The sequence below is a fragment of the Mytilus trossulus genome, chromosome 13, assembly GCF_036588685.1.
Source record: "Mytilus trossulus isolate FHL-02 chromosome 13, PNRI_Mtr1.1.1.hap1, whole genome shotgun sequence".
Classification (NCBI taxonomy): Eukaryota; Metazoa; Mollusca; class Bivalvia; order Mytilida; family Mytilidae; genus Mytilus; species Mytilus trossulus.
This window is the reverse complement of record NC_086385.1, coordinates 61,717,121-61,736,039: the sequence shown is the minus strand read 5'-3', so window position 1 is coordinate 61,736,039 and position 18,919 is coordinate 61,717,121. Positions and strand designations below refer to the sequence as shown.

The 18,919-nt window shown below is 32.7% G+C and overlaps 1 protein-coding gene across 1 annotated transcript in view; it reads left to right on the top strand.

The window, feature by feature from the left end:
• LOC134694554 (26S proteasome non-ATPase regulatory subunit 10-like) overlaps window positions 1-15,543 on the top strand; it is a 35,856-nt gene extending 20,313 nt beyond the window's left edge. Inside the window, exons 5-8 of the mRNA XM_063555568.1 lie at window positions 4,262-4,360; window positions 6,402-6,512; window positions 13,102-13,200; window positions 15,475-15,543. Of these exons, the coding sequence (XP_063411638.1) occupies window positions 4,262-4,360; window positions 6,402-6,512; window positions 13,102-13,200; window positions 15,475-15,543 (378 nt within the window). The remainder of the gene's footprint in view (window positions 1-4,261; window positions 4,361-6,401; window positions 6,513-13,101; window positions 13,201-15,474) is intronic.
• The last annotated feature ends 3,376 nt before the right edge of the window (window positions 15,544-18,919 follow it).

The following is an 18,919-nucleotide window of genomic DNA, read 5'->3' as shown; positions in this document are numbered from 1 at the left end:
TTATAAAGCCAAATAAGTACACAGTTGAAGAGCATTGAGGATCTAAAATTCAAAAAATGTGTGCCAAATACGGCTTAGGTAATCTATGCCTGGAATAAGATCCCCAGTAATATCTTGTTCAGAGGGGCTGTAATTATCAGGCGAGCGGGAACAGTCACATGTCATAGTTTGTTTATACATTGTCATAAATTAATCAAGGTCCAGCTGTGCTTGTTTATAGTTGAATACTTTTGGTGAAATGGTTTTGGAGTTACTATATTGTACAATAGGAAAAGACTTATCTTGGAAATAAATACCGGCAAAGAATATACCATTCATGGACAAATAAATTGTAAAACCGTAAGCGTGGTATATGCAATTAATTGTACAAAATGTGAAAATTTAAAGTAATATATGTAGACGAACGGGTGATACACTATATCAACGAATGCTATTGAACTTTTAAAAAATACGAACAAATAAAACAGAAGATCAAGTAGCCAACCATTTCATTTAGAACAATCATTCAATGACAAATTTAAAAGTTACCGCCATAGAAAGAGTATTTTGGACAGAAACTTACAGAAAAACTAAAGAAGCCTTTTGGATGAAAAAAAAACAAACTAAAGAACCTGAAGGACTCAACACAATGTCTGAACGATAATAAAAGTATTTATATTAAAAAAGCGAAAAAAGCGACTAATAAACGTCATAGAAGTTATTATAACGTTATGTATCCAAGCGATGTAATTGTTGTTTCAATGTTGTAATTTATTCCAATGAAGAAGGCCGTAATGGCCGAAACGTATGGGAATTTGTGTTATTGTTTTCATTATATATACATCAGTTGTTCGACCTGTTAGTCAAATGCGTTTTGTTTAAATATACTTTTTCACTTTTTTGGTCTTTTGGAAAATGTTGTTTGTGCTGTTTTTAGACCCTTCTACAACGAAATTTGTTTGACATGCACACGTATAAAAATTGCGGTTTTTATCCAACGCAATCATAGGTTTGAACGTAGTTTTCAATTTAGACTCGTTTATATTTTTTGTTTGGGCATGTCTCATATTTTCCCTCCGGTTTATATGATCCATTCATCCTATATTGTCTCTTAAAATTCAAGAGTCAATCTTAAATTGAGAGTAAATTATATGGCCTTCCAAATACCGTTTCGATCCCTAACATCGCTGAAGAGACATATATTGTCGAAATCTAGATCTGGTGTACTAAAGAAATATTGACACCGAATGTTTGTGGCACAACATCGTAGCCACAAGTTAACAATTTTTTTTAATTTTTTTTCTGTGACGTATTAAATTTATATTCAGATCCATTTTGTTACATCTTGTGATCAATTTTATTTGGCAATCGTCAATGGCAGTCAGCAGGGTTAAAGAACATCAGTTGTTCGACCTGTTAGTCAAATGCGTTTTGTTTAAATATACTTTTTCACTTTTTTGGTCTTTTGTAAAATGTTGTTTGTGCTGTTTTTAGACCCTTCTACAACGAAATTTGTTTGACATACCCACGTATAAAAATTGCGGTTTTTATCCAACGCAATCATAGGTTTGAACGTAGTTTTCAATTTAGACTCGTATATATATATATATATATTTGGTCGTGTGGTCTAGCCCACCAGATACAGAGCAGGCGATGTGGTGTCACGATATTAGTAGCATAGGATTCGAATCCCGGTGTGGGAAGAACAAAAATTTTGCGAAAGCAAATTTACAGATCTAACATTGTTGGGTTGATGTTTCGCTTTTTTCATCTGTTTTTTATAGTTCGTTCTTATGTTGTATTTTTACACCACTGCCCCAGGTTAGGACAGGGTCCCGCTAACATCATAAACCCCGCCACATTATATATGTATGTGCCTGTCCCAAGTTAGGAGCCTGTAATTCAGTGGTTGTCGTAAGTTAAAGTGTAACATTTAGGTTTTTGTTCATTTTTTGTACATAAATAAGCCCGTTAGATTTCTCGTTTGAATTGCTTTACATTCACGGTCTCTCATAGCATCGTCTTTGTCTATTTTTGAAGGCCATACGATGACCTATAGTTGTTAATTTATGTGTCATTTAGTCTCTTGTTGCAAGTTGTTTCAATCTTTTCACGGGAAATCACACCACATCTTATTGTTTATGTAAGTTGTATATTTTCCTATAATGTGCTGTTTTAACACTGTCTCAGGTTGACCATGTTAACGGAGGGCGGTTGAGCGCTCACACATATGTTAAACTCCGCCACATACGATTGCTTATAAATGTTTAAATCCATTTCATTTGAACTCAGGCGGATAGATTAGTTGTATTTATTGCAATAAAATCAAATCTACTTTTTAACTAAACCAAAAACTAAAAATTATAAAATACAAACATGTGTTACAGGATGTCAATATTAACGACTTCAAGTCTAAACTTCCTGATTGCACTGTTGCTAGTTCCTCATTCTTATATAATTTTGTTGGCCACGTTATTACCGTTGTCTTTAAAAATTCTGAAATGAGTTTTCCAAAAGGCTCGAAATATGGTGAGCCTAAATCCATCAATTGGAAACACAGCATCAAAATTCGTATTGATATAATCGAGGATCATGCCAGACAAAGGACTAAACGCGAGAAAGACTATTTGTTTCTGTTTGATGTTTTCTTGCTTTGTATCGATCTGATGAACGCCCACAAACATGTTTAACCACACCACATTCTTTATTGTTTGTTGTCGTTGTTGACGGCCTTACGGTTGCTTATAAATGTTGACATTCACTTTATTTCAATTCAGTTGGATAGTTGTCTCGTTGGCAATCACACTAAATTGCCTTTTTATACTGTACTGTTAATAAGACCCAACGTCAATGTAACTAATGGGTCTTCAATACAGCGAGATAATCCCTCATCAGGAGTCTGGCATCAGATTGCCCCTAAACAATAATGTATGTATGTATCATCATTAAGCCATCATACGTTCAAACACCTTGTAAAGTAAACAAGCACGTTTTGGTCAAAATTAACGTGTTTCACAAGTTATCGGGTCCGACATTGTCTACAAACGCACAAGCGACTTTCAAAGGGAATTATTTTGTGAACAGAAATAAAAACTTCACACATCTGGAAATTGTTGCTGTCTCTTTACTTAAATGTTCTTTTTGTTGCATCTTCTCCATAATCAATCGATTCAATTAAAGGAACAATCTGTTTAAATATTTTACTAGGAGAATTGATCAGAATGATTATTTCACATCGTACGGCTTGGGGTGTAAAGCTTCTTTCTGCTTGGTGTTTATTTTTTATTTTACAGTTTTTCTCCGGACACTGTAGCTTTATCCACCAATAAAACATGATCACCATTTACTCGTACACCAGTGCCGAAAGCGTTGTTAAACACAATTCAATCAATCAATTCTAGAATATTGTTTTCTATTTTGTCAGATTGGGCTGCCTCTCATGTTTGGGTTTTGCTCATTGTTTAAAAAAATCATACAGAGCCATACATCGTACATTGTTCGGTTGTTGGTCACAGCGGCAATCACACTATATATACTGACAGCTTGGAATATTCAATTCTCTGCTTTTTTTCTCTCTCAAAACATTTACCACATTCTGATAAAAAAAAACATATGTTTTAACATGTATAAGAAAAATAGATGCTGATCTCATAAAAAATAACTGATGATGGTCAGTAAGTATGGGGCTATTAAATCAACTTACACCAAATATGATCTAGTTCAAGAGCAAATGACAATGTAAATCATATTTTAAATCCTGCAACCTTAACATTTTTTTCACTCATAATCATAACTTCTGTGACATGGTGCTCCACAGTTGATGATAATGAGTGTGACGTTACAAGCTAAACATTGACTTTGATGAACCTTAGTTTTTAGCGATTTTATAACTTTAAACTGCAAGTGTTTAAGGGAGCAATGGTCATAGATTAAAATATTCTTAACATCGCAATGTCGTTGTCGAAAAACAGCAAGTTGATAAATCCTTGACCTCAGTGCAGCCAAAAAATCACCACTCCATTAAAAATTCTCCCAACGTCCGATTTAGCCAATCAGAATTCGCATAGTTTCGAAAATGACGTAATAGATGAAATTCCAAGCTAATTACCAAAAATCGATTTGAAACCGCATTTACCTACCGGCGTCCTTTAATGCAATGGATTGCTCTCTGTCTATTGCATATTATGTTAAACATATCAGTTTATTTTTTATTTAGTATGATCGCACTGCAATTCACTCTGCTATATGTTATAATTGTTATTTGGTTTTTTTTTGTACACAGTTTGATAACACTGCACTTCACAATGCTGCACTTAACAGAAACACAGAAATCGTCAAGTTGCTGATTGATGGAGGTATTGATCTCAATATACCTGGACAGGTCAGTGGAGTAAACTTACAATGTAAATGGATACTCTGCAATCCTTTAATTTTGGATGTAACTAGTCTTCTTATTGGCTAACTTCTTTTCGTTAATCAGCCCATAGACATATTTTTGACATGTGACCGTGACGTCATCAATTTTTTTCATGAATTACTCAGGTTTAAAATAGAATTAAGAATTAAATTAAAAGAAATAACTGTAATATTGTTTCTGTCTATTCGAAATAACATAAAAAATGTGATGCACACTCTAAATAACCCGCTTCACTTTCTGTTGTGTGTTTGGATACCCTTGAGTAAAAGGGAAAATCACAAAAATTTAAAACGGAAAGTCCCTAATCCAATAGCAAAAACAAATGATAAAACACATTAAACGAGTGGACAAAGTATCACCTTGGTATTAACATTAGTTATAAATTACAAATAAACATCTCCCAAAACAAACACTGTAGAAAGCAGAACAATAGAAAAGTTTGAAGACTTGACAATTATAGTGATAGAGCTTACAATCAATGACAAATTAAATGTGACGAGATACTATCACACGCCATAAAGTATAAGCATTGTTCAACATGCCCAAAACGAATAAAAATTTAAAAACATAAACTACACTGTTTGGAATATAACACACCATGTGATATTTTTAACATACAATAACAAAAAACATGATTGCATTGAGAGAGCGACAAAACTACAGAAGTACATAAATATTACTATCAATTTTGTCAAAACTATTAAAAATAGTTAAAAGGGTTCATAAAAAATGCTAGAGAGGAAGCCATATGGATCATGAATCAGTGACCTTGACCTCATCTTTATTGTTTAATTGTTATAAATACGTTTTTTTGTGGTTTAGTCTGTTTTTAATATACTGATGCAATATGCATGTCTACTACAATTGATGCAAGTAATTATTGTAAGGTGTACATGGCCAACTGGCATGTGCCATCTGTCCTTGACCCCATCTTTATTGTTTAGTGTCAAAGTTATGTTTTTTGTTATTGTCTTTTTGCATGTTTCTAATACTACATGCAATAGGTCAATTATATTTGGTGTATGGAAATATTTAACGATGAAAATGTCAAATTGCAAGTTTTGTTTAGGCATTGCCCTCATTTTTACAGGTCATTGCGCAGTGTTCATTGTTTTTGTTTGGTCTGCTTTTCTTAAGTTTAAGTAAAAAGTCAACTATATGTGTTACATTGAAGGATTGAACCCTGTCTATGTCCGTCATGTATGGTTCATCTGATATTGAGCTGAATTTTATAGTTCATGGTTCATTTGTCAATATTGAGCCTTCTTTGTTTAGTTTGTTTTTCAGCAATGAATCAAATACAGGTAGTGATTTTCTATCTGATATCATTACCGGCGTCAATCAATAATTTAATACTAACCCCACAAACATATGGGGATTCAGAAGGGTGCGTATTCATGTAAGTACAAGCCCATTGATAAGTCTTATTTTGTTACATTTTGGTAAAAAGGTGACGGAATTTAAATTGCAAAAAAATGGAACGTATTCGTCGTCATCTTTGAAACATATATTTCATTAGTCTTATAAATCGTAATACCATCCGTGAAATTTCTCACGAAACCATTTCAACTTCACCATCAACTTGGGTTATATCCATCATTATAGATCAGTTCAATAGAGAAAAAAACTCCTTATTTTAAAAATCAGTTTGTACCTATCCTTTCTCGTACCTTTACAAAACGAATTTTAACTAAAGTCTTAACTTCCTGATTGCTCTGGTGCTATTTCCCCAGTCGTATATAATCTAGGTGGCCACGTTATTAGCGGTGACCTTGAAATGTCAATAACACTTCTCTGTGAAATGGGTTATCCAAAAGGCCCGAATATCGTGATCCTAAATTCGTCAATTGGAAACACAATTTCAAATAACTGATGGATATAATCGAGGATCAAGCTAGACAAAGGACTAAACGCGAGAAGGAAGACAGGTTTTTGTTTTTGTTTTATGTTTTTTTGCTTTGTTTCGAACTGATTTATTTTTTATTGTGTTAACATTGTTATTTAGACTCACTGCCACCTACATGCCACTGCTCTTCACATTGCTGTAGAGAACGGAAACACAGAAAACGTCAAGTTGTTGATTGACGCTGGTATTGATCTCAATATACAGACACAGGTCAGTGTATTAAATGTTGAACTTACTACCATATTTGAATTATCTGCAATAACAAAATCCAAATTTACGGCATCATAGGTGCTTGTCAAACAAGACAAAGTTAAAATCTCAAATGTAACGTTTTGTTGTGTGTGGATACTCTTAAGTAGAGTATAACTCAAGGTTTTCAACATCAGCAATAGGTGACAAAATCATATCTTCCATAACACACATTGTAGACTGTTGGACAATGTAATTTTTTGTTGACTTAAATGTATCCCTTGAGTAGAGATCACAAAATATTGAGTTTACAAACTCGAAAACACAAGTTGTTTTTTATCTGAGCGTCAATGATGAGTCTTATGTAGACGAAACTCGCGTCTGTCGTATTAAATTATAATCCTGGTAAGTTTGAAAACAATTTACACCACTGAGGTAATGCCAGTGTTGGTGGATGTTTTGTCCCCCAGGGTATCACAAGCCCAGTAGTCATCACTTCGGTGTTGACATGAATATCATAACATGGTCATTTTCATAAAATTCTTGTAAACAAACTTTGAATATTTACAAAACGAATTTTCTTATCCCAGAAAAAGATTACCTTAGCCGTATTTGGCACAACGTTTTATGAATGTTATGTCCTCAATGCTCTTTACATCGGACGGCTTGGGGTGTGAAGCTTCTTTCTGCTTGGTGTTCATTTTTTATTTTACAGTTTTTCTACGGACACTGTAGCTTTATCCACCAATAACATATGATCACCATGTAATCGCACACCAGTGCCGAAAGTGTTGTTAAACACAATTCACTCCATCAATTCTAGAAGAGTGTTTTCTATTTTGTCAGATGGGGTGCCTCTCATGTTTGGGTTTTGCTCATTGTTTGAAAATCATACAGAGCCATACATCGTACATTGTTCGGTTGTTGATCACAGTGGCAATCACATTATACATGATATATACTGACAGCTTGGAATATTCAATTCCCTGTTTTTTTCTCTCTCAAAACATTTACCACATTCTGATAAAAAAAAAAATGTTTTAACATGTATAAGAAAAATAGATGCTGATCTCATAAAAATAACTGATGATGGTCAGTAAGTATTGGACTATTAAATCACCTTACACCAAATATGATCTAGTCCAAGAGCCAATGACAATGTAAATAATATTTTAAATCCTGCAACCTTAACATTTGTTTCACTCATAATCACAACTTCTGTGATAAGGTGCTCCACAGTTGATGATAATGAGTGTGACGTTACAAGCTAAACATTGACTTTGATGAACCTTATTTTTTAGCGATTTTCTAACTTAAAACTGCAAGTGTTCAAGGGAGCAATGGTCATGGATTAACATATTCTTAACATCGCAATGCCGTTGTCGAAAAACAACAAGTTGATAAATCCTTGACCTCAGGGTAGGCAAAAAATCACCACTCCATTAAAAATTCTCCCAACGTCTGACTTAGCCAATTATAATTCGCATAGTTTCGAAAATGACGTAATAGATGAGATTCCGATGCAATTACCAAAAATCTATTTGAAACCGCATTTACCTACCCGCGTCCTTTAATGCAATGGATTGCTCTCTGTCTATTGCATATTATGTTAAACATATCAGTTTATTTTTTTATTTAGTATGATCGCACTGCAATTCACTCTGCTATATGTTATAATTGTTATTTGTTTTTTTTGTACACAGTTTGACACAGTGTTGACATGAATATCAATTATATGGTCATTTCTATAAATTTTCTGTTTACAAAACTTTTAATTTTTCGAAAAACTAAGGATTTTCTTACGTCCAGGAGTAGATTACCTTAACCGTATTTGGCACAACTTTTAGGAATTTTTGGGTCCTCAATGCTCTTCAACTTTGTATTTGTTTGGCATTTTAACTGTTTTGGATCTGAGCGTCACTGATGAGTCTTTATGTAGACGAAACGCGCGTCAGGCGTATTAAATTATAATCCTGGTACATTTGATAACTTTTTGATAACACTGCACTTCACATTGCTGCAAATAACAGAAACACAGAAATCGTCAAGTTGCTGATTGGTGGAGGTATATATATTGATCTCAATATACCTGGCCAGGTCAGTGGATTAAACTTACAATGTTAATGGATACCCTGCAATCATTTAATTTTGGATGTAACTAGTCTTCTTATTGGCTAACGTCTTTTCGTTAATCAGCCCATAGACATAGTTTTGTCATGTGACCGTGATGTCATCAATTTTGTCATGAATTACTCCGGTTTAAAATAGAATTAAGAATTCAATTAAAAGAAATGACTGTAATATTGTTTCTGTCTATTCGAAATAACATAAAAAAATGTGATGCACGCTTTAAACAACCCGCTTCACTTTCTGTGTTTGGATACCCTTGAGTAAACAGGAAAATCACAAAAATTCAAAACGGAAAGTCCCTAATCCAATAGCAAAAACAAATGATAAAACACATTAAACGAAGGGACAAAGTATCACCTCGGTATCAACATTAATTATAAATTACAAATAAACATCTCCCAAAAACAAACACTGTAGAAAGCAGAACAATGGAAAAGTCTGAAGACTTGACAATTATAGTGATAGAGCTTACAATCAATGACAAATTAAATGTGACGAGATACTATCACACGCCATAAAGTATAAGCATTGTTCAACATGCCCAAAACGAATAAAAATTTAAAAACATAAACTACACTGTTTGGAATATAACACACCATGTGATATTTTTAACATACAATAACATAGAAACATGATTGCATTGAGAGAGCGACAAAACTACAGAAGTAAATAATTATAACTATCAATTTTGTCAAAACTATTAAACATAATTGAAAGGGTACACAGAAAAATGCTCGAGGGGAAACCATATGGATCATGAATCAGTGACCTTGACCTCATTTTTATGGTTCAGTTGTTATAAATACGTCTTTTTTTGTGGTTTAGTCTGTTTTTATTATACTGATGCAATATGCATGTCTACTACAATTGGTGTAAGTAATTATTGTAAGGTGTACATGGCCAACTGGCATGTGTCATCTGTCCTTGACCTCATCTTTATTGTTTAGTGTCAAAGTTATGTTTTTTGTTATTGTCTTTTTGTTTCTAATACTACATGCAATAGGTCAATTATATTTGGTGTATGGAAATATTTAACGATGAACATGTCAAATTGCAAGTTTTGTTTAGGCATTGCCCTCATTTTACAGGTCATTGCGCAGTGTTCAGATTTTGTGTTTGATCTGCTTTTCTTAAGTTTAAGTCATAAGTCAACTATATGTGTAACATTGAAGGATTGAATCCTGTGTATATCCGTCATGTATGGTTCATCTGAACTTGAGCTGAGTTTTATAGCTCATGGTTCATTTGTCAATGTTGAGCCGTTTTTGTTAAGCTTGTTTTTTCAGCAATGAGTCAACTACAGGTAGTGATTTTCTATCTGATATCATTACCGGCGTCAATCAATAATTTAATACTAACCCCACAAACATATGGTGATTCTGAAGGGTGCGAATTTATGCAAGTACAATCTTTTTGATAAGTCTTTTTTTGTTGCATTTGGGTAAAAAGGTGACGGAATTTGAATTGCGATAAATAGAACGTATTCATCGTCATCTTTGAAACATATGTTTCACTAGTCTTATAAATCGTAATACCATTCGTTAAATTTCTCAAGGAACCATTTCAACTTCACCATCAACTTGGGTTATATCCTTCATTATAGATCTGTTCAATAGAGAAAAAAACTCCTTATTTTAAAAATCAGTTTGTACCTATGCTATGGTGGTTATGTTGAAGTGTGATGGATAACATTTTCCAAATTTATCATATAAAGATATAAGAAGATGTGGTATGAGTGCATCTCTCCATTTAAATCACAATTTATAAAAGTAAACCATAACATGTCAAATATCGGTCTTCAATACAGAGTTTTAGCTATTACTGAACAGCAAGCTATAAAGGGCCCTAAAATGATTAGTGTTAAACCATTCAATAGGGAAAACCAAATGTCCAATCTGTATTAAAAAAAAACATGTCAATTTGATTAAGATAAATCCTGTATACCACCCACTTCATTAAGTATGGTGAAATATTTTGATTGGTTAAGGTCAAAACTAAAGATTAATATTCATATATACTTTATAACATTATATCTGTTATTTTTTCTTGCTCAGACTTATGTCCATGTCGACTTCATCAGGCCCATTGACATTTAGCTTTGACCTCTAAATTTAAGATAATTAAAACCTTTTTTTTTTTAATATACTGATTGAAGGATTACGTACCCATCTTACATCCCTATGTTTAATTAAAAATCACCCGCATTCAATTATTATTTTAAAGTCAACATTTAAAACTACAAACATATTATAAAATTAAAAACCAATTGTTCAGAGAACAATTGAAGGTCTTTCCATTGAAAACAATGTATTTTAATATGAAAGTTGTAAAATTAAGTTTAAAATGTCATTTCAATCGTTAACTGATGGGTTATTGTACGCTGATTCCAGAAATATATGGTTTTTATACAATATTTTTTTAAATAAGGGAGATAATTTGTTACTTCCGGTTTGAAAAATGTTACTTCCGATAATATTTGAATATTTAATTGACACTGATTCCAAAATGATCTGGTTCTATATACTTTCTTATTAATAAAGTACAAAAAATAGCTACTTTCGGTTTACACAAGGTCACTTCCGGTTGTTTTTTTCAAGGTTAAATGGTTTGATACCTTTTGCCAAAAGTCTCATGGCTATATCATGTATACATATGAGCTGAAAGCAAAGGTCAAAAACTAGAACGTCAAATTAATCTATGACCTTGAGATCAATTTCAAGGTCATAAACCAAGGACCTCAAATCAAAAGACCATAGGTCTTAATAATATTTGGTTAATCAGTTATATCACCAAACGCGTATTTTTAAATACAAGAGGGGAGAAAACTCACTTTTACGTTTAACGTACTCTTGCAATCAAAATTTATGTGTTACGACATGTCGCAAATAACAATTTAGAAAAAATAATATGTCGATATCTTATACGTTTTCTGGAAATTAGTGGAAATAAGCCAAATTCAAAAATTAGAATATGACCTTGACCTTTGACCTTGACCTAATTTTTATTTTTTTGGACCAAGGACCTCAAATCAAAAGATCTTTGGTCTCTAGCACTTATGGTTTTCAAGATAGAAATGCATATCACTTATATCAAATGCATAAGGGGAAATAACTCTCATATGGAGCGTTCATATCACTTCGGTCAAAATAGGACAAATCATGCGAAGGATATAACGAGCAATTTTGTAAAATAAATTTGTCATAATATTTTACGGTTGCGAAGGAGATGCGCTAACAAGGAAAACAGTGTTTGGGGAGATAACTCCTACAAAGAAAAGTATTCGTTTACGCAGGGTAAATTTCAAAAACGCATAAACTGTTCGATATCATATACCAAATATCTAAGCGACATATTGCGAAACAAATGTTTATCGCAAGAAGAAAATTAGGCGGAAGAAAAAAAAAAAAAAAAAAAAATAATCAGAAGAAAAACAATAGGTCTTTCCACAGAAAAGTGGAAAGACCTAATTACAGCCTTTGTTTGAGGTTGATACATGGTTATATCAAGAGCAGAATAGCTCTTTGAAAATAAATAAAAACCAGAAATCCTTAACTGCCAGTTGATCTAATGATAGACATGATAGATGTATGAAAACATTGAATATTATTTGAGGGGATTGGCCACGTATATCTATATCTCGACATAGCCTAAGTTTTACTTTGAAATACGAAAAAAAGAATAAAAACCAGAAATCTTATACTGATAGTTGATCTAATGATACATGTATGTTATTCTTATCCTCTAACGACATTAAAACTTTAGATTGTCGGACTTTACATTTTAAAATACTGTTGCTTTGTCATAACCCCGTTTGTATTCATAAATAGGTTATTCTCATATCTGTAATGTGTGTCCTTGTTTTGTTATTAGGGGAACGTGATGTTTAATTACCACGTACGGTCTACATTTTGTATGTTTTTTCCTGCATTACATAGTTTAACCCTTTTTTTACTGAGTGTTATAGTCTGTTCATATTGTGTGATGTTAAATCCCCGTACCAGGTTAAGGAAAGGTTGAGCGCTCAAATATAGGTTTCACCCCGCCATATTCATTTTGGTTTGTTGTCATTGTTGAAGGCCGTACGATTGCTTATCAATGTTTACATACACTTTATTTGAACTTAGGTGGAAAGGGGTCTCCATGACAACTAAACTAAGTCTACTTGTAATACTGTACTGCGATATAACAACATCAATGTCACCAATAGTTCTTAAACACAGCGAGAAAATTCCGCATCCGGAGTCCGGTTTCAGCTGACTCCTAAACAATATTCTATTTATGTATCTTCATTGAGTCAACATGAATCCAGGTACCATACAATATTAACTAATGACAAATTCTCATCAAAATCTGATATCGGGTACCAATTGGACTTTACGCTAAGTGCGATTCTATACTATTTTACTTCCTTTAATGCAATAGGTTGATATTTTTTTAAATTGTATATAATGTTAATATTTTTATTTTGTTTTCTATCCAGAATGGTTACACTGCTCTTTACATTGCTGTAATGAGCAGTAACACAGAAATCGTCAAGTTGCTGATTGACGCCGGTACTGATCTCAATATACAGGATCAGGTCAGTGGATTATACCTTAAACTTAAACAATCATATAGGTGAAACATGCATTTGAAAAGACATGGAAACGTATGTTCATGGTAACCCTATGTTTGAGAACATATGGTAAACACATGTTAATAAACTATATGGTATAAAGTAGAATCACAAAAATACTGAACTCAGAGGAAAATCAATACGGAAAGTCCATAATCACATGGCAAAATCAAATAACAAAATGCATCAAAAACGAATAGACAAGAACTGTCATATTCCTGACTTAAACATGTGTTCGGATGCTGGTTTCTTTACTTCCAGTGGCAGGTCAGATGCATACTCAGGTTATGAGATCAGGAAAATGAAAAATGAACACTAACCCTGATTTGTATTAGACTGACACCTTTAACCCGGAAACTACAGTTTGCAGGAAGATATGTCGTCCTTCCTACACACATTATTCTGACTGCAGGTCTTTGCTCTTACTTGTTAATGCTGCTTGTCTAGCTGAGCGGTTAATACCAGTTTCAAAGTCTTTGCATTGTCTCAGCCCTCTGTTTGAACCTCCTTCACTTTCAGACTAACCGATATAGTATAATACTCTATAAGATATATGTACAAAACAAAGTCATGATGTTAAATATGTGTTCGAAATAAAACTTTCGTGGTAAAAATTCTATTGCAGCATTTCACTTCAGTACAGATGTTTCAATAAAAAAAGAATCTACAACTATACAGCTTGCAATTTGTTTAAGGTTTTGTAAGAGCACTTACAAAATATATCATTTAGATAAGCACACCTTTTTAGCTTAAACATCCCGTCAACTTAAAATAAACAATTTCTATATATGCTTTTTTCTTAAAATTGAATGATTGATAAAAAAATCCCATCTGTTTTAACATAATATATTTTATATTTTGAAAATTAGAAAATAGTATAATAAAATGTAACGTGGAAATATATGGTAACACACATTAAAGTATAATTCTTCTTCTTCATTCTTTTCTTGACTTTTGCCATATATTTTATTTTGCACGGCAGATTCTGATATAAACGAAATGCAAAGTTTATTATAACAGCAACTGACTGTCAATTATTTTTGCCTATCATATAAAATAATAAAGGGACATAACTGAAGAACAAAAACAGTGACGATACCCAAACCACTACTTGATCTGCGTTTTGTGGTAATAAGCATTGTGTATATAACATTTGGTTGAGGCAAACTTATGTTAGAAAACAGAAACGATACAATTCTGCAATTTTTCCATTTGGAAAGGAGCATTACTCTAGTTCGGTTGGAGAGACAGCAAACACAATTCAATCTTTATCTGTCTTTTGCGGTAAAACGCATTGTTTATAAGTTCCAAACATTTGTATGAGGCAAACTAAAGTTATAGAACGGAAACTCAAAGTTCAGCAATTTTCCATTTGTAAAAGGGAATAACCCTAGAACTGTTCAAGTGTGACGCAACCAAAAGTCAAAGTTGATCTGTGTTTTATTTTTAATAAGACTTGTGTGCAAGTTTCGAAACATTTGGTGTGACAAACTAAAGTGAAGGCACCAAAACCAAATTTGGGACGTACGGGACAAGAGTAAAACTCATGACTCCCTTCGTTACTGCGGTGGGCATGAAAGATAGACAAAGTGCGATAATGGCATCGTGAAACTTTCTTTTAAATATCTTTTCTAAAATGCTATGGTGGTTATGTTGAAGTGTGATGGATAACATTTTCCAAATTTATCATATATAGATATAAGAAGATGTGGTATGAGTGCATCTCTCCATTTAAATCACAATTTATAAAAGTAAACCATAACATGTCAAATATCGGTCTTCAATACAGAGTTTTAGCTATTACTGAACAGCAAGCTATAAAGGGCCCTAAAATTATTAGTGTTAAACCATTCAATAGGAAAAACCAAATGTCCAATCTGTATTAAAAAAACATGTCAATTTGATTAAGATAAATCCTGTATACCACCCACTTCATTAAGTATGGTGAAATATTTTGATTGGTTAAGGTCAACACTAAAGATTAATATTCATATATACTTTATAACATTATATCTGGGTTTTTTCTTGCTCAGACTTATGTCCATGTCGACTTCATCAGGCCCATTGACATTTAGCTTTGACCTCTAAATTTAAGACAATTAAAACCTTTTTTTTTAATATACTGATTGAAGAATTACGTACCCATCTTACATCCCTATGTTTAATTAAAAATCACCCGCATTCAATTATTATTTTAAAGTCAACATTTAAAACTACAAACATATTATAAAATTACAGCCTTTGTATGAGGTTGATACATGGTTATATCAGGAGCAGCATATTGACAGTGGACAAGGCCAAGCTTGATGTGCTTCTGTTGGTCAATATATTCTCCATGGAAATGAGAAGTGCGTATCTTATTTCAACAGCTTAACAAGTATTATTGACAAGTTTATCATAAGAAAACAAAACTTTACGACAAAAGAAATGATTTCAGCTTTCCAGTTGTGAACTTTCTATTTTTAAGTATCAACATTCCAGCTGCACCTGTAAATAGAGTATATAGCACCCAATTGCTACGATATTCCCATGCTTGAATGTCCTATCATGTTTTCTTGATAGAGGGTTGCTGCTCACAAGGAAGCTTTTAACCCAAGAGTTCCAAATAGTGAAGTTGAAATAATCCCTTCGTAAATTTCACGGACGCCATCAGGAGTTGGTTGACCGTTATGGAATAACGGTACAAAATGATATCGGATATGTTCCTTACGTCGTAACTACAATCCCCTTCCTTTTCATGAATGTGACCTACCGAATTAGACTATTTACCGGAATTTTTATCACAAAAGCAACATGACGGGTGCCACATTTGGAGAAGGATCTGCTTACCATTCCGGAGCACCTGAGATCACCTCTAGTGTTTTGTGGGGTTTGTGTTGTTTATTGTTTACCTTTCTATGTTGTGTAATGTGTACTATTGTTTGGCTGTTTATCTTTTTCATTTTCAACCATTAAGTTGTTAGTTTATTTTCGATTTATGAGTTTGACTGTCTTTGGTATATTTCGTCCCTCTTTTATGTCTTGGTTACTCTTAAACTTACCTAATCATAAATTTTAAATCCTCTATCAAAACAGTTTATCTACATCTAACCTTCATGACTTTGTTATGGTAAGACAAAAACTAGAGCCTCTAAAGACCCTGTGTCACTAACCTTGCCAGGTCTATAGTGCATATTCAACAACTGTATGACACACGCCCACATTGCAGATGGGAAAAGTATGAATGACAAATTTATTTGTTTTTAATATCTTGTATTGCTAATAATTTAGTCTCTTTAGTTTCTTTTCGAATCGAATTATTTTTTGCTCAAAACACATCATTTAAAGGAAACCACTTCTTAAAGTGTGAGTCTACTAGCTAAAGAGCATATTTTGAATTCAGCAGATCTTGCATTGCTGATAATTATGTGATTAATAGTGTATACCCAATATTTTAATATTTTGATTATCATATAAGGCAAATTAAAAAAAAAGAGGTAAACAAATGCGATAAAGGGAAAACATTATCTTAAGTTGTTGGATGATTTTCCCCATATTTGTTTTTAAATTGGAGATCTTGTCATGCTGAATCCATTTTTTTTTGTACTAAAGTTTTATTTACAATTAATAAAAAGATGAGGTAAAAACGCTAAGAATTGGTAACATTTTTCATCAATGTGAGAATTGTGATGGATTTCATATGATGAAGACATAATCTTCAATCAGTTTAATCAAGGTCTGAAGCTGACATTGGAGTAGCTGGTAGTAATTTATGTATTACCAATTTTATCTCATTTATGTGTTTTGGAGATTAGCGTGAAGTGAATTTTCACTGTCAGACTAAGAACCCATTTTGTTGGGTACAGGATTTTTTTACTGTGTTGAACACTAATTGTTGGACTTTTGCTGTTCTGTTCTGTCCTATGGTTTGGTTGTTGTCTATTTGACACATTCACCATTTTCATTCTCAATTTTATTATTTTTAGAACTTGTCTTAAGTGGTTGTCGTTTGTTTATGTGTTACATGTTTGTTTTTTCGTTCTTTTTTTGACATAAATATGGCCGTTAGTTTTCTCGATTGAATTGTTTTACATTGTGTTATCGAACCTTGTATAGATGACTATGCGGTATGGGCTTTGCTCATTGGTAAAGGCCGTACGATGACCTATAGTTGTTAATGTCTGTGTCATTTTGGTCTTTTGTAGATAGTTGTCTCATTGGCAATCATACCACATCTTCGTTTTTATATTATTGATAATTTTAATTTTTATTTGTATTTAAAAGTTTCTCTCAATCTGCATTGTATTAAAGTTTGTTATATACATGCAGTGATAATATAGGCAAAAATGAAAAGAAAGAAGTTATTTCAGGGCTAGAAATCCTTTTAGAAGTTGTCTGACAGTTCCACCTCTATCATATTCTCTTTATTTTTATAGTGTTCATAATAATAGACAAATATTGAACTTCACCTGTATGTTATATTTCTAGGTATGTCAGCTATCATGGTAGGCAGTGAGGGTCATCAGATATTTTTTTTTAAATAGATATCCAAATGTTGATTGTGCCAAAGTTCGGTTGAATTTGACCTTCATTATAGTAGTTTTATAGGAAAACTGACACTAAGCTTCTAATGCATTTTCAAGAATCTCTATGACCTCAAAATTTACATTTAAGGGAACAACCACTAAAATCAAGGACAGATGGGGTTGGATTGGAGTGGGGGGTCTAAAACATATAATGTTCAAGCAGATGACCAAAAACATTATTCTGATTCCAGGTTTCCACAGCCTCATACCTTAGTGAACATTTTTTTAGGGTAAATGGTTGCTCCTTAAATCTGACAACATAAAATTATTTAAACAAAGGCATACGTTTCATAACATACCTCTCATCACACTATGTTTCATTGGCTGCTGTTCTTTATATGCACAAGCATCAATATAGACATGTTTTAATTGAAAACATATAAGAAAAGTTCAAATTTCTTTTTCGATCGGACAAAGTTAACCCTAATTCAAATATTTATGACGTCTTGAAGCGCTATATATATTTTTTCCAGATGATTTCTCAAAGACATGAATGTGTTTTCTATTATATTTAATGAAATTTACCTCAGGGGTCGGGCATGCGTCTCTCTGGTATCAAATTTCCTAACTAATTAAGCTGTTTATGCGAATATGGAATATTTAATATATATTAAAGATAAAACATCTTAATTTATTGGGGTATGTTTAGATCTCTAGCTTGTTGTTTTGCATATATACTGGTACTATTCTAAAAGTATGGCTTTATGAAATAAAACAAAGAGATCCACAACGTAAACAAAACACAATATCTATGAATAATATATATTATATCCCAATACGAGGCGTGGTTTGAGAAACAGATGTGTTTACAAAGTGCCACCATAATGTATCTTGTTTTACCGATCACAATAAAGTGAGCTTTTCTTGTGTCATGCGTTTATTATGTAAAACAAAGCCCAAAGCGCTTTTTAAATTTTTAATTACAACTCAGATATCCAGATAAAACAATCTTTCACCAGGCTTTTATTAGGAAAGTCTGTGTGTTTGTCCTCTGCCCCTCATTACAAATTATTTAAAATAAAAACGAGAGATGAAAGAAGGCACTGGTGAACTACTATGTAAACCTGTAGATATGATATTTAAATTCAATTGGGCATTATCAAAGTATAATTGTACAA